This window comes from Oryza brachyantha, chromosome 4 (assembly GCF_000231095.2).
Source record: "Oryza brachyantha chromosome 4, ObraRS2, whole genome shotgun sequence".
Classification (NCBI taxonomy): Eukaryota; Viridiplantae; Streptophyta; class Magnoliopsida; order Poales; family Poaceae; genus Oryza; species Oryza brachyantha.
Genome location: NC_023166.2, coordinates 11,999,740 through 12,014,411, shown reverse-complemented (window position 1 = coordinate 12,014,411; position 14,672 = coordinate 11,999,740). Strand labels below are relative to the sequence as shown.

Here is a 14,672-nt window from a genome sequence, read left to right as displayed (position 1 = left end):
GTAGTGAGTAGTTGTATGATGCTGTTTAGGGTATCATCGTTGAAGCAGTTCAAGATAACGCCAACGCGATGCGCTGTCTTTGATGAAGGCATATATACCAGTGCTTCCCTCAAATCCAGGACACAACCTCCTGGAACCTGGACAGCGCTTACCAGGGTTGACTAGCACTCATGGTCAAATGGGCCAGGCTGGGCTGGAAAGCCCGCATAGTATGATAGTGTTAGCCCAAGGGCCTGGTAGAAAGTAAGCCCAGAATCTCTTTCAACATGAGATGGGCCACAAAAGAATAAAAGTCAGGCGCGTTCTTGACCTTACGTACCGAGATCAATTATGTGGGGATGTTAACGGATCGGATGCGTTTAAATTGAGGATATGGTAGGGGTTTACAGCTATCCAGCAGATGTAGAGTTGGATTCGAATATTGAGTTACGGATTCAGATACGGATATGGTATTATCAATATTCGGTGATGTGGATTATCCGATTTTCTTACCGGATTATCCGATAGACTTTTTAGCGGTAATCCGAGTTTTTAGCCCACAAAGTACTTAACTAAAAGCCCATCAATAGCCCAAGTATTTTTAATTCAATATTGAATGACAATGTATTGATTACATGTACATATTACATCCGGTCATAATAATACGTTTCCGAGCTGACTCCGCACCGACTCCGCACCATTTCCGACATCCGCAACAATCCGCATCCGTATCTGAAAACATCCGCACCCGCTCCGCATCCGCTTAAAAAATATGGTTTAAGATATGGTATGAGAACTATCCGTCCGAATCCGCTCCGTTAACACCTCTAATTACATGGATAAACAAAGTAATTTCCAACTGAATTTCTGCTCTGATCCCAAACCGTTCAGTTCCAAAAAAATTTTTAGGAGGACGTCACGTCGACGCGTACGGTTATACATTTAAAGTATTAAGCGTAGTCACGTCGACGCGTACGGTTATACATTTAAAGTATTAAGCGTAGTTTAATTACAAAACAAATTATAGATTTCATCTAGAAACAACGAGACGAATATTTAAGTCTAATTAATCAGTCCTTAGCACATGTTAGTTAATATAGCACTTATGGTTAATTATATACTAATTAGTTTTAAAAGATTCTTCTCACAAATTTTTTCATAACTATGTAATTAGTTTTAATGTTCATGTATATTTAATGTTTCATTTAGATGTTCAAAAATTCGATAAAAAAAATTTTTGGAACTAAACATGGCACCGAAAAAAACTGGCGTTGAAAACTGAAACTTGTGGGCTCCATCCGCAAAATGCCGCTTCCCAGCCGCGAAAACGTCACCGACGGCCTTCCAAACCCTCCATAAGCTTAGAGCGCCATGGTCCATGCCCTCTCGTCGTCACCAAAGCCGTTGACCTCGCAGCTTTAATCCCCCCCGACCTCTGCATCCGAAGCCGAGGCGAGCCGGGGATCGAGCGAAGCGGCATGGACCGGAATCTGAGCGGGTTCCTGATCGGGTGCGTCGGCGCCGCCGTGACGCTGCTGGCGTACGAGCAGACACTGGTGTCCAGCACCCAGTGCATCGCCGCCGGCTTCATCGTCCTCCTCTTCGCGCTCTTCGTCAAGGAAGGCTTCATCTCGCTCTGATTGATTCTGCGTGCGAGCGACTCGAGTTTGCGTTGCGTTCCCCTTCTCTGCAGCTCTTCCGTTTCTGTGCCTCATGACTCTCATCTCTCATAGTAGTAAAGTGTAGTCGCCCCTAGTTGGGAAAAGGAATTGCTTTTGCGAGCAAAAAGTAATCCTTTCTGAACTATGAATTCCAATTCGGTGGTTGGGTCATGTGATCCTGCAATTGCTGATGCTTGTTGCCAATCAAATTGTACTAGTAGATGACTACCTGCATCTCTGTATGTACCCCTCTTCCTTAACACGATGAAGTTCTTATTGTAGCTTCTTCAGCTTATCATCCTGATATTGAGCCTGCGTGACTGTGTTACTCTTGCTTTTCTTATGCAACTTCGGTAATTTTGTGTCCGATTCATGTCTGTTTTCGTGACCTGAAACATAAGTGCGGAGGTTCTTTTGTCCATATTGACCTATGTTGTCATTTTCTTCAAAATTTTTCGAAACTATTTGCATGACATGTAAGAAAGGAGTGGAACATCTTCTTAAGTAGCAAAAAGGAAAAAAACATCTACAACATAAGTCAAGGGATGGTTTGCGAGAGTTTATCTTCAGTTGAACCAAACAAATCAGTATGATCAAAAACAATAAAATCCACCTAAAGTTGTTGACTTAATTTACTCCAAAGTTTCTTTTTTCCAAAGAGACAATCGTGATCTGTTAAGAGTTCAGCCCAAATATTTGAAAGCAATGAGCAACAAAATCCAGACAGGCGACAGCTGTAATAAAATGGTTCAACACATGCAGGTTCTAACAAGATACAACAGAACTTCGGATGGAGTGATCTCCTATAATATCATTTGGCATTTTGACTAGTTGTATTTCTAGCTGCAGAAATAGAAGATCAATAGCTAAGACATACTTACGATGCCCAAATGTAGCACCCTTCTTATCTGTACTACCCTGTCTCCTCTACAGAATTTCTCGATTTAATCAAACTACTCTGCTGAGCGCTGACGTTGAGATGCGACAAGGAATTGCCTTGCTACAAAAACGTACACCAATTAGGACATTGATGTGCAGCTCCAGCTCCTGAGTCTTGACTTCAGAACTCATAGAAAATCTTCTTCAGAGAAGAGTACGTCCCCGTCGCGGCAACCAACGAGCCGAGGACGATGATTGTGGCGATCAGCAAGGTCTCGGCCCTGCCGCATCGCGTCAGGCCGAAGATCTTGAGGTAGCAGATGCACGGGAGCAGCATGGAGGCCATGACGCTGAGCAGCGAGCCGACGAGCGCCATGAGGTGGCCGAAGAAGGGGACCGTCAGGGCGATGACCACCGTGCTGACGACGATGAGGGTTCTGATCAGCACGTTGACGGACCTCTTGTTGCCGGCCAGCAGCCTCTCCTCGATCGCCGTCGCGACCGGGGTCACCATCAGTGCGTACTTGGAGAAGGGGTTGATCAGCGTCGTGTAGATCGCCAGCTTGGAGCTGATCTTTCCCTCCGGGAGGTTTAGTGTCACCTGAGATTTGACGTCGTCGCCGTACATGAGGTAGCCGAGTATGGCCATGGATCCGTAGTTGAGGGTGCAGGCGACGAAGCATATGACCAGTACCTATGCAGGTAGAACCGGAGTAGAAGACACACAGTTCAGTGAAGGGTGGTAAAACGAGATACCTTAATTCTCGTTCAAAGGAAAAGGAAAAATGAGCTGACTTTAGTTGCCCTGGATACTGTACTACTTACTACTGTTCAGTCATTGTCAGACATTTTCAATTTCAGAGAGGTATCGACAATTTAGCGTCATATTCATTGCATAATTGTACGGTTGAAATAAGAATTAGAGCATTTCTTTTGTCAAGCAACAAGTATGTGGTAACTTCGCAGCTATTTGATGCATCTTGGCATTGCTGCTGCAATGTGCAGGACAGTTTTCACTACTAAACATATTCAAGGTTACTTCACAATCAGAGTTCAGTATCAATAAATGAAGTTAAACGAAATAAAAGAACTCAAATTCACTAGTTAGCCTTCAGTAGTTTAGTGACATCAAAACAGTAGGCAACTCACCTTGGAGAACTTGTCCTTTTCCTTCATGGAATTGCACAGAGTGGGGAATATGGCATGGCCGCAGTAGCAGAACGTGTATAGACCAAGAGCAGTAGGCAGGCCACTGACATTCAGCATCCTCCCCTTCCCGTGAAACCCGACGCCGTCGACCACCGCTACCCACAGCACGCAGAAAACCACGACGACGGACGCGAGCACACCGCTGGCCGACACGTACGCGAGCACGGCGAGGCTCCTCAGCCACGTCGTCGGCAGGATGACGACGGCGACGAGCACGACGAACAGCTGCTTCCCGGACACCACGAGCCCGCCGACGCTGAGGCTGGTGCCCGGGAACAGCTTGTCCAGGTTGTCCCCCTCCAGTATCAGGAACCCGATGGCGACGAGGTAGAGCTCGGCGTACAGGAACGCCGACACGGCGAGCCGTCCCTTGGCGCCGAACGCGAGCGCGCCGATGTCCGGGTAACCCAGCACGGTCGGCGACGCGGCCATGCACCGCCGCAGGAGCAGGCCGGTGTAGAAGCAGACCATCGCGACGGCGAGCAGGAGCACCAGGCTCAGCCACCCGCCCTCCGACAAGGCGTACGGAATCGACAGTAGCCCAACACCTGAACCCAAACCAAGATCAATTCGTGTTACATTACACCAAACCGAACGAACAGTTCCACGACCAAAGATCGACTCGTTCTCTCTACTCGCCTGATAGCGCGTTGAGGCCGTTGAAGCAGGTGCGCACGAAGGTGGCGCCGCCGTCGTCGTCGACGTCGGCCTGCGGCGAGCACTGCGCCTCGTGGTCGCGCTCCGCCGGCTCCTGCTTGCCGCGGGCCGGCACGGCGGCGTGGGCCTGGAGGAGGGGCTCCTCGAAGTCCGGCTGCGCGGTGCTGCCCTCCGGCAAGCCACCACCACCATCTGCTCCGGCTCCGCCAATGACCATCTTGTCTCCGGCTAGCGGCTACTACCTCCCCTGCACGCGTGCTCGACGGGGAAGCTGCAGCTGCAGAAACGTGCGACGGGGAGTACGGGACAGAGGAGCAGAAGAGCACGCACAAGTTGGTGCTGTTGCGGCGGCCTCCCTCGCGGCCGGGCTCTGTATATATAAAGGCGAAAACGGCGCTGCTGTTCACCACCTTACCCCGTGGCCACGAGACGAGGATGACCACGCACATCAGCACATGATTTTGTGTGAAAATCTGGCGTGTTGCGCCCGCGCGGTACACGCGAAGTCGAAGAGCAACACTACTGCCGTGCAATGCAGCGAGGTGATCTGCAGACTGCAGCTAAAGCCGAGCCGGTGGTTTTACGTCTTCCACGTGTGCTTAAGTAGCTTTCAGATAATTGGCGATGGACCAGTAATCCACTAGGGGTTTCAGGTTTGTCTTCGTTTGTTTAGTTCTTCCATTTCATGGAATCTCCGAAGTTTGAACCTTGGAAGAGGCTAACCGGAAGGAAATGTATTAACCAGCATAGATGAAACCGGCGATTCACCGTGTTACCATGATTATCACGGCGAGAAATAATCCAAAACAATTAAAAAAAACCATGATAATCTTGCTCTGGCAAGCGACGGCTCCGGTCTTCTTCACGGTAGGTTATACTTTGAATTCTAAAAGCAACTAAGGTCATTTCTTTTACATGGTGATGAATTCCATGTTCCAACTTACAACCACACTAGGGCTGCGTTCGGCAGTTGGTGAGGGATGTGTTAGTTATACGGCACGGAAAATATAGTAATGGATTAGTATATGATTAATTAATTATTAACTATTAAAAAATATAGAATAGATTAATATGATATTTAAAAAAACTTTTCTATAGAAATTTTTTACAAAAAATGTATTATTTAATACTTCGGAAAGCATGCGCACGAAAAACAAGTAGATTTAGATAACTTAGCCCCTACGACGAACGCGCCCTAGGAGTGGTGTGTCCATCGTTACTATGGGTCTGTTTGGCGAGCTTTAGATTCTAAGAAGCTGCTGCTTATAGCCAACTTCTGAGAATATGAAAAGCTTCTAAACCCATCTTCTCTAGCTTCTAGATTCTTAATTTATTTTTCAGAATATGTAACTATAAATTCTCAGAAGTTATGGACCGTTTGAGGCAACTTTTGAAAAAAACTACAGCTAGAAGAAACTCCCCAAACAAATCCTATGATTTGTGAGGCTCAGCCTGTACCCGGATGGTCGGATGGAGTCATGCATGCAGATTTCCGGAGCATTCGTTAACGAATTGTTTGGTATGATTGGATACTTGATGTTATATACGTGTTTGAAGAGATATAAAAGCAAACGTTAAAAATAAATTATAATAAAATACTTTAAAATTAAAATTAAAATTTAGCTTATAATTATAAAATAAAAGAAAGAACGTGAACCTGCTGGAGCTTGCAGGAGAACGAGACAGGCCGCTCTATTGATAAAAAAATGACCTACGGTCTATTGATAGACCAGTCGGCACCAACAACGTTGGTCAATCTTCTTTTCCCGGGCGTACATATCGTTCTCGACCAAAGTCAGTTCTCATCCCCGCTCAGCTGAAAGATCATTTTACCAAACGACCAAACAGAGCAACATGTGCCCTTTTTTCTATGCACGAGGACATGCTCGAATGCTTATCGTCGGCTTAGAAAACATTCGTCTCAAAATTAAGATTTGCTCCATAGATTTGCTTCAGTCCAATAAAAAGTAATTTGAGCTACATCTCGTGGTACCAAATCATTTCTGATGGTTAAATCTAACAATGTCTATTATGATGTTCTGTTTAGCTAGATCTAATAGTAGGAAATAATTTGTATCATAAAATTTAATAATATGAAATAATTTGGTACCGCAAGGTATCGGTACATCTATGTACTTTTTGTTAGATTGTAGCAAATCTTCAAATATGTAGCTAAGCAATTTGCACCTATTTAAACACTTCCTATTTTCCTAGTCATAGCTGCGTGGCACTATATTGACACACGCCCGATAATTAAGCATGATTAGAGAGCGAGGTAGTTAGTAGGCACATCAATTTCACACCCATAGAGTATATGCACACTAGCTTAGCCCATTACATGTGATTTGCTTGAGCCGTTGCCAATTTGTCCTTGCCGTTGCGTTCTAGCCATGTGAGCTACTAGCTTGAGCTGAGTAGTCCTGACCAGGACTCTGTCCGGCCTGATCCTTTTAGCGAGATGGGATCGTTGCGTATTTCGTCGTGATCGCCCCACAGAGCTCGGAAAAAGGTTTGTCCGGCGCCCGCCAGCGGCATCATATCACTGCGGCACGCATGTGGTCGATCGTTTGATTATTCGTCGCGCTCGCGGCGGTGCTGGTGCTCGGTCGATGGCGACCAGAAACTGACGCTAGCGTTGCGTGCCGCAGAGACGAATGGGTACATCGATCTTACGTTGGTGCCACGAACCAAAACTGGCTTGCCTTTAATTACCGCCTTGCACGTACGTTTTTTTTTTTTTTTGAGGGGGCGCAAAAAGCGCCAAAGCATGTATAGCCGTACGACACACTACAAACCCCGACCGTTCACCATTTGAGAGCTGCATGCTGGCCACCGGAGGAGGAGTCGAGAACCCAATAATTTACAGGAGACCTCGTAAGTACGTTTGCTTTGAAAATAACGTTGGTGCAGAGAGAGACCTGCAGTTATTCTTCTAACCGCGCGTGCAGACATGTATATATGTACGTAACTAGATCGTGACCGTGTTAGTGCAGCCGCAGCTGTATCCTAGTCTGCTTTGCAGCTCACCAGCGAGCGATTTGCACCGTAGAAGGGAAGACAGCACGGTGGCGAGGTGCATTGCACAGCAGCACAGCACGACGTACGTGTCGATGTGACGATGGTTGCGCCTGGTGCGCGAAAAGGCTATTTGGCGGACGCTCGCGCGCGGAGCGTGCGCACGCAAACACCCCTGAAAATGCTGTTTCTAGCCCATGATTTGGCCCAGTTTCGGCCCACAATGGAGAAAACGACCCATTTTTTATATACGGTATATGGGCCGGCCCATTTGCTGTGTATATGTTCTTTTTACTTTATGGGTATAAAGTTTGCATGTATAAAATTCAAGGGTATAAAGTTTACATGTATAAATATATATATATATATATAAAGTTTGCATGTATAAAGATTATGTGTATAAAGTTTATATGTATAAAGTTTATAGATATAAATTTACATGTCTAGAGTTTTTAGGTATAATCTTATATTTCTAAACTATGTGGTGTGTGTATATAGAGAGGATGTGTACGTACTTTAGGTGGGCTGGTTTTCACCCGGGGCAGTCAAAAAAAAACGTTCGCTCGCTGTGCCCGCCCGCGACTGATCGCGTATTAGATCTGCCCACTGGCGCGCGCCGCTGCCTAACCGCGCGGCCTGGAAGCACGCCGATGCCAACCAGGCCCATATATAGGATCCATGGGAATTGGGAAGTGACCGTTTTGGTCTTTCTCCAGACGGCCCGGCCCAGATGCAATCTACTCATCTACCATGTACCGATGTACGCCTGTACAAGCTGGCCCGACTAAGGAGTAAAATCATGTCAAATATTATCATGTATAAGAGCAATTTTACAAGCTTTACACTGGTTCTTCTGTACCCCGAGATACTAATACCGTGAGATACTAATATTCACACTCGTGCTATCCAATCACAACCAAACTGGTACCTCGAGGTACTATACAATCATGACCGTTCAATCTATCATCATCAATACTCACAATTTTACTACCAACTTGATCGTGAGGTGGTTACCACAAGTGAGAATTTCAGTAGCTCACGGTACTAATAACTCGTAGTATAAAAGAAAGGATTGGAACAAAGCTCATTTTACTGTACTTAAAAAGATACCAAGAGATATTATTTTTTTCTAGGTGAAAATTTTGAGTAATTTTACAATTCTTAGTAGGCACCAAAATTTTAATGTAAAATTTGATACCTCATAGTACCTAACATATCAAGAGTGTAAAATTTGATACCTTCTGGCCAGCGAGCTGCGTGCGGATAGCGGATGACGCGCGGCAGCGAGCACGCGGCCGTGGAGAGGAAGAAAATAGAGAGAGGAGAGAAAAGAATAGAAAGAACGAAAAAGATTAAAATAATTTGACATGTGGGACCCACTAGACGCCACGTCAGCAAAACAGGTAAAAAATTAGGTCAATACTGTCGAGGGACCTTTCGTGAACAGATTCTATTAGTTTAGGGGTACACATTTCTAGTATTCCGGTTAAAGGACGAAAAACAAACTCGGCTTCAAATTCAGGGACCTCTGATGGACTTTTTTCTTATTGGTGTTGTAGACGAGCTAATGGGCCGACGGCGAGAAAAACAGGAGGCTGTTTGGTTGGGCCGTATTGGCGTAGATGGCGGCCATGCCGATCTGCATTGGTGAGAAGACGACGAGGTTAGGAAAAATGAATATGTATTTTCAAAGTTTATAACCTAGATGATATGAACATAAGTTTATGGACTGATGGTGTGTTTTACTCTTTCATAAATATATAATTAAAAATAATGATGAGGTATATGTATTGAAGACTATGTCAATGTTCAAAACGACAAGTAAAAAATGATATAATTCTGTATTGTGATATTATATTTTATGTTTGTATTTGAATATAGAGATGAATGTCACTAAGGATATATCATATTCTGGCGCATGACATATATCATGTACCAGCGTACCAAGTGTCAACATCGTAAAAAGTTTGAAACATTAGTGTATTGTTGGAGGTGTGTGTGATTATGCAAACTCAAACATCCAGGATGTGATGTATGATATCACAACATATATTAGTAAATACTTAGGATTTTTAATGACATTGCTAGTATTTTTTTTGCTAGATCGGCATCATAATATAGCACAATAGGTCAATAGCGTTTGAGATGACTGCTACTCATGCAATAGTATATTCCCTCCATGAAAGTATTAAAACCAATGCTTCTTCCATCCCAAAACGACTCTATTTTTTTTTTATAAGTTTCACATTTATCCCCCCCCCCCCAAAAAGCTTCATTTTGTTCTTTCTTACGTACTCTAAGTACATAAGTTAAGAAATACTATTCCTTCAATATCCTTTACCAAACAAGTCATGATACTACTTTCATGTTAATAAGAAGTACACAAGTCTTTTCCCCTCACTATAATTTATCAACTTTATTATAAAGTAATAATCTTTGGGACAGAATGAGTATATACTACCTACGTCGATTTCAAGTATAGAAATTGTTAACATTTAGCCACGATGTTTAACTATTTCGTCTTATTAAAAATAGATAATTTCTATTATAAAATAAAAGCATCTATGTGTAATTTTTTTTTTTGAAAAGGAGACTATGCGTATTTTTCCCTAAAGGTATCTGGAATACCGTACTGTGATTTATTATCACTAAAGGTGCTTTAATAATAACTTATATCTGTATTTTTGCATTAAATTATAAGATAAACAGTTAAACATCGTGTCCAAAAGTTAATAAGATCATATATTTGAACTATTTAAAAAATATTAGTACATATGAGAGCCTTATTCAAATTTTAAAACGCGGTCCTGGCAATTAACTACCTTATGATATACTATGTTTCGATCTTAAGGTACCAATAACATATTCTGGATTATTCAAACAAATTTTAAACACTACAAACTACATCACATCTTCAGTATTTTTTTAATACAGTACAACGCAGACGTTTACAACGCAAGTACACTCTTTCCTAAAAACACACGCACACAGACCCTATCCCTATGAGCATCGGTGACCAAAGCCTGTCGGCATATCCTGGACCTAACGAAGTCACCACAAGTGCATCGTTGTCGACGGGTACGTCGTATATCACTAAAAACATAAAGCCGTTAGAATCCTCAAATATTATAACCAGTAGGCTACATACCCTTTCACATATCTTCGGTATTTTGTCATATCAACTGGTGGATAATTTTCGCCACGGAAGAGTAAGTCCCCGTGACAGCCACCAGCGAGCCCAGCGCCAGTATCCCGCCGATCGCCGCAGCCTCCCAGCGGCTGATCGACGGCGGCGGCCCGAAGATCCTGACGTAGCAGGCGCAGGGCAGCAGCATGCACACGGCCGCGTTGAGCAGCGACCCCACCAGCGCCATGAGGTCCGCGAAGAAGGGCACCGCGAGCGCCACGACCAGCGTGCTGAGCACCAGCAGCGTCCTCACCGCCACGGAGACGGCCGCTCCCTCGCCGACGCAGCCGCGGATCCTCTCCTCGACGGCAGCCGCGATCGGCGTCACCAGCAGCGCGTACTTGGAGAACGGGGTGAGCAGCGTCGTGTATATGGCGACCTTGGAACTGAGCCTCGCCGCGGGGAGGTTCAGCGTCACCTGGGACAGCACGCCGTCGCCGTACATGAGGTAGCCAAGCACCGCCATTGCACCGTTGTTGAGCGTGCACAGCACGAAGCATATCACTAGCATCTGGTTGATTTTTGATAATAAGTTACTTAATCAGTAGTCAGCAGAAGAGTTTATCAGTATATTACGTTAACTAATCCACACTTCACGTGCCGATGTCGATGTGCTGACGTGCGTATACCTTTCGAAACTGAGACTTCCTCTTCATAGAGGTGTACAGCGTCGGGAAGACGGGGTGTCCGCCGTAGCAGAAGATATACAGCCCGAGGGCCGTCGGGAGCCCGGTGGTCCGTAGCGGCGTCGTCGTCCCTCGTCCGGAGAACCCGACACCGTCGACGGCCGCGGCCCACAGCACGCTGAGCACGATGACGACGGACGCGAACACGCCCGTCGCCGAGACGTACGCAAGCACGCCGAGGCTGCGGAGCCACGTGGTGGGCGTGACCGCGAGAGCGCCGAGCACGATGAACAGCTGCTTCCCGGCGAGGGACACGGTCCCCAGGCTGACGGCGGCGCCGGGGAAGAGTTTGTCGAGGTTGTCGCCCTCGAGGATGAGGAAACCCGTGGCGACGAGGTAGAGCTCGGCGTATATGAAGCCCGACACGAGGAGGCGGCCGGCGCGGCCGAAGGCGCGCTCGCCGATGTCCGGGTACGTCCGGATGGCGTCGTCGGCGTCCATGCAGCGGCTGAGGAGGATCCCGGTGTTCCAGCAGGCGGCGGCCACGGTGGCTAGCAGCGCCAGGCTCACCCAGCCCCCCTCGGAGAGCGCGTAGGGCACGGTGAGCAAGCCCACCCCTGGTCGGACAAGAGAGCCACATGAACGCGCACGGTGAATCCACGACGCAAGCTCTAGCTAGCTAGAAGCCTAGAAGAGATCTCGAGCAACACATGTTTATACACACCTGACAGGGCATTGAGGCCATTGATGCAAGTTCGCACGAAGTTGCCGGCGCCAACCGCCATCGTGTGGGTACGTACGTTTTCTATAACCTGTTTACTTAGTAAGTAAATCTGGCAAAATTAGAAAGGAGGCTATAGCATTAGCTTGGACTGATGCATGGGTCATCTTGGAGCAGTATATATAGCCAATTAAGCACCTGCAGTAGAGTTTGGAACTTGGAAGAGCTGCATACGTTGGGTGCACGTGCACCATCTGTCTACCTCCACTACCATACTAATTTTGTCCCATTGATCAAGTAAATTTGGTTATCTCAATCTTAATTATACAATAAAATCCAAACTATTACATAAGTCTAAATTACCCCATAAATTACCATATCGGGTATTTATTGGCACGCTCAATATTTCACACTGGATAAATTAACACCTAACTTAATCCAGAGCAATTTTAGCCCTATGTTGTATTCACATGGCAATCTAGTTAGGAAATAGTACTTTTGAATCAATGAGACCCGCATATCTAATGTTCACATCTCTTTATCGCTTCCTCTCTTTCACGGTAAGCGACACCGACAATAGCTAGGTAGGTCTCGGTCGTTGTTGCCTCTCTTCATCTCTTCCTCAGGCTCAACCTTGGCAGGTGACGACAATGGCAACAAGGCGACCTCAGGCAACACTGACAACAATGAGGCAAGGACAGTGAAAGACCATGGAGGAGACACTAGCTCGAGGCGCTCACTAGCCAGGAGTGCTTCCATGTCTTTTCCTAGTTGAGCTCTGTATAGTTTCACCATCCTCGCAAGGTTGCTCCAAAGGTCGCATTGGTCCACCACCGCTTTGAGATGCTAGGTCTCTGCAATGCCCTCCCCAAGAGATCTCAAGCCCCGTTGCATGCCATTGCATCCAACGCGCTTCGCAAGTGAGCCTGAGCTCCGATTAGACACCCTGCTTTGAGATGCTAGGTCTCTGCAATACCCTCCCCAAGAGAACTCAAGCCCCGTTGCATGCCGTTGCATCCAACGCGCTTCGCAAGTGAGCCTGAGCTCCGATTATACACCCTTCTGACTGATCTCAAGCTTATCCGCTAACCGCCATCTCTTTGAAAGACCTCGAGCTGAGATGTATGACATATGAGCCTTATGAGTTTTTTTTTAAAAAAAAATTGCTGATTTACAGGTATACATGTGCAAGATTAGTCCAAATTCATCCAAAATATTGTCCAATAGAAGTCATTTATCTAGTATGAAAACTTGAAAGTACTAAATATCTCGAATTATAGTTTAGCATACTAATTCATACTCGCGCAATAGTCCACGAGATAATTCCGATATTTTCATTTAATTTGTATTGTCCCGACCCACGTAGACCCCTCCAATCTATTGCACACCGTACGCATGCAATTCTTTTCGGCCGTACGTACGTACGTAATCTATTATTGCAGCAATCTGTTGCCCCAAGGTACCTAAGTATTCCTTTTTTGGCCTTGTGTACGTATTTTCCGTCGGTAATTCGCTTTGTTTGGATTGTACGATTCCGCTTGGATTGCATATTTGCAGGACGCACTTCGTCCGGTTGGTTTTGATGTGGACCCGGCCACATCCATTTAACGGCTCAGCCACGGGCTTAATTAGTCCAGCCGTTCCAAAAAGTCCTGTTGGACACGTACACGTGCTCTCGATTGAAACCCCCTTATGCAAATAGGTTTATTTTGAGGTGGTCAGGTGATTATTATTTTTCAAAACACAGTAACCGGGGTCATTTTTAGGGTTTTAAAAATAAAAGGTCAAATGATGTATTCACAAATAGAAAATAATTTATAAATAAAAATTATATATATATATATATATATATATATGTGTGTGTGTGTTCATCATGATCTAAAAGTCAAAACTGAAAAATAAAATTTGGTGAAAAAACCTCAAAATTAACTCTAAATTTAAACTTGAAAATTTAAATTTTGGGTTATAAGCATAACCCAAAGACAAAAGACAGGGATGAATGTGCAAGTGTTTATGTATATGTACACATATTTATTCCTATAAATACTCACGTGCCCATCGTACCATACCCTATGATCATATTCGACAGACTTGGTCACATGACTTAAGATCGATAAAATCGTTATGGCCATCTCGTTATCAATGCATATATTGCGTACCAGTCACAGAATTAATAGTTTCTTTTAGTATCGGAAACAATATGTTCCTTGTATGTTTAATGTTCTAAAGTAAGTGGTGCAAATTATTCATTATATGCTTGTTGGATTATTAGTCATCGTCAATATATAATTTTATGAGCACTTTTCCCATCCTTGAGAAGGTATCTATATAAAATTTGGTACCTTTTAGTATCTAAGATACCAAATTTTACGTAGAAAACAGTGATATTTCCTGTACCTTCTAAAGGTTAGTAAAATTGCTCTAATTTTACAGATGTTTCATATTTTGTATGGATGTTTCATGCTTTTTTTTGTCGCGGTCTATTTCTCACCGTCACCTTCTGTATCACTAATAACATAACATAGATACAAAAGTTTTGGCACAAAAGTAGTTTGTTTATGTTTCAGTTATAGCTCAAGAGATCAAAAATTTAACCTATACTAGTGTAAAAAATAAATAGTAACTACTTGCTTAGGCTCTTATCCTACATTAAATCAGTTTTTGTTCTTATTTCCTTTGTGCTACTGGTTCGGCCCTTGCCTAAAATTAGACATTAATTTAACCTATGTACGATCTGT

At 44.7% G+C, this 14,672-nt stretch overlaps 2 protein-coding genes across 3 annotated transcripts; both read right to left on the bottom strand.

The window, feature by feature from the left end:
- Positions 1-2,265: 2,265 nt before the first annotated feature.
- On the bottom strand, positions 2,266-4,716 carry LOC102718615 (amino acid transporter AVT1I-like). 2 transcript variants are annotated; one of them, XM_006665017.3, is made up of 3 exons: positions 4,368-4,716; positions 3,669-4,276; positions 2,267-3,213 (listed from the first exon to the last, which is right to left on the bottom strand). In XM_006665017.3, exons 1-3 carry the CDS (start codon positions 4,600-4,602, stop codon positions 2,701-2,703), a joined length of 1,356 nt encoding a protein of 451 aa, XP_006665080.1. In that variant the 5' UTR covers positions 4,603-4,716; the 3' UTR covers positions 2,267-2,700. The 2 variants fall into 2 exon arrangements, with proteins under 2 accessions (XP_040379268.1, XP_006665080.1); XM_040523334.1 differs by having other exon boundaries at positions 2,266-3,213; positions 3,669-4,716.
- A 5,845-nt stretch (positions 4,717-10,561) lies between these two features.
- LOC102718452 (amino acid transporter AVT1I-like) lies at positions 10,562-11,998 on the bottom strand. The gene is made up of 3 exons (XM_040523216.1): positions 11,938-11,998; positions 11,217-11,830; positions 10,562-11,098 (listed from the first exon to the last, which is right to left on the bottom strand). Exons 1-3 carry the CDS (start codon positions 11,996-11,998, stop codon positions 10,574-10,576), a joined length of 1,200 nt encoding a protein of 399 aa, XP_040379150.1. The 3' UTR covers positions 10,562-10,573.
- Positions 11,999-14,672: the final 2,674 nt, after the last annotated feature.

Coding starts and splice junctions, on each gene's coding strand:
- LOC102718615 (XM_040523334.1), bottom strand. CDS start 4,577: ATGGTGGTGGTGGCTTGCCGGAGGGCAGCACCGCGCAGCCGGACTTCG. Junction 3,214..3,668: donor AAAAGGACAAGTTCTCCAAG/GTGAGTTGCCTA, acceptor CTACCTGCATAG/GTACTGGTCATATGCTTCGT.
- LOC102718452 (XM_040523216.1), bottom strand. CDS start 11,998: ATGGCGGTTGGCGCCGGCAACTTCGTGCGAACTTGCATCAATGGCCTC. Junction 11,831..11,937: donor TGGCCTCAATGCCCTGTCAG/GTGTGTATAAAC, acceptor TTGTCCGACCAG/GGGTGGGCTTGCTCACCGTG. Junction 11,099..11,216: donor GGAAGTCTCAGTTTCGAAAG/GTATACGCACGT, acceptor AAAATCAACCAG/ATGCTAGTGATATGCTTCGT.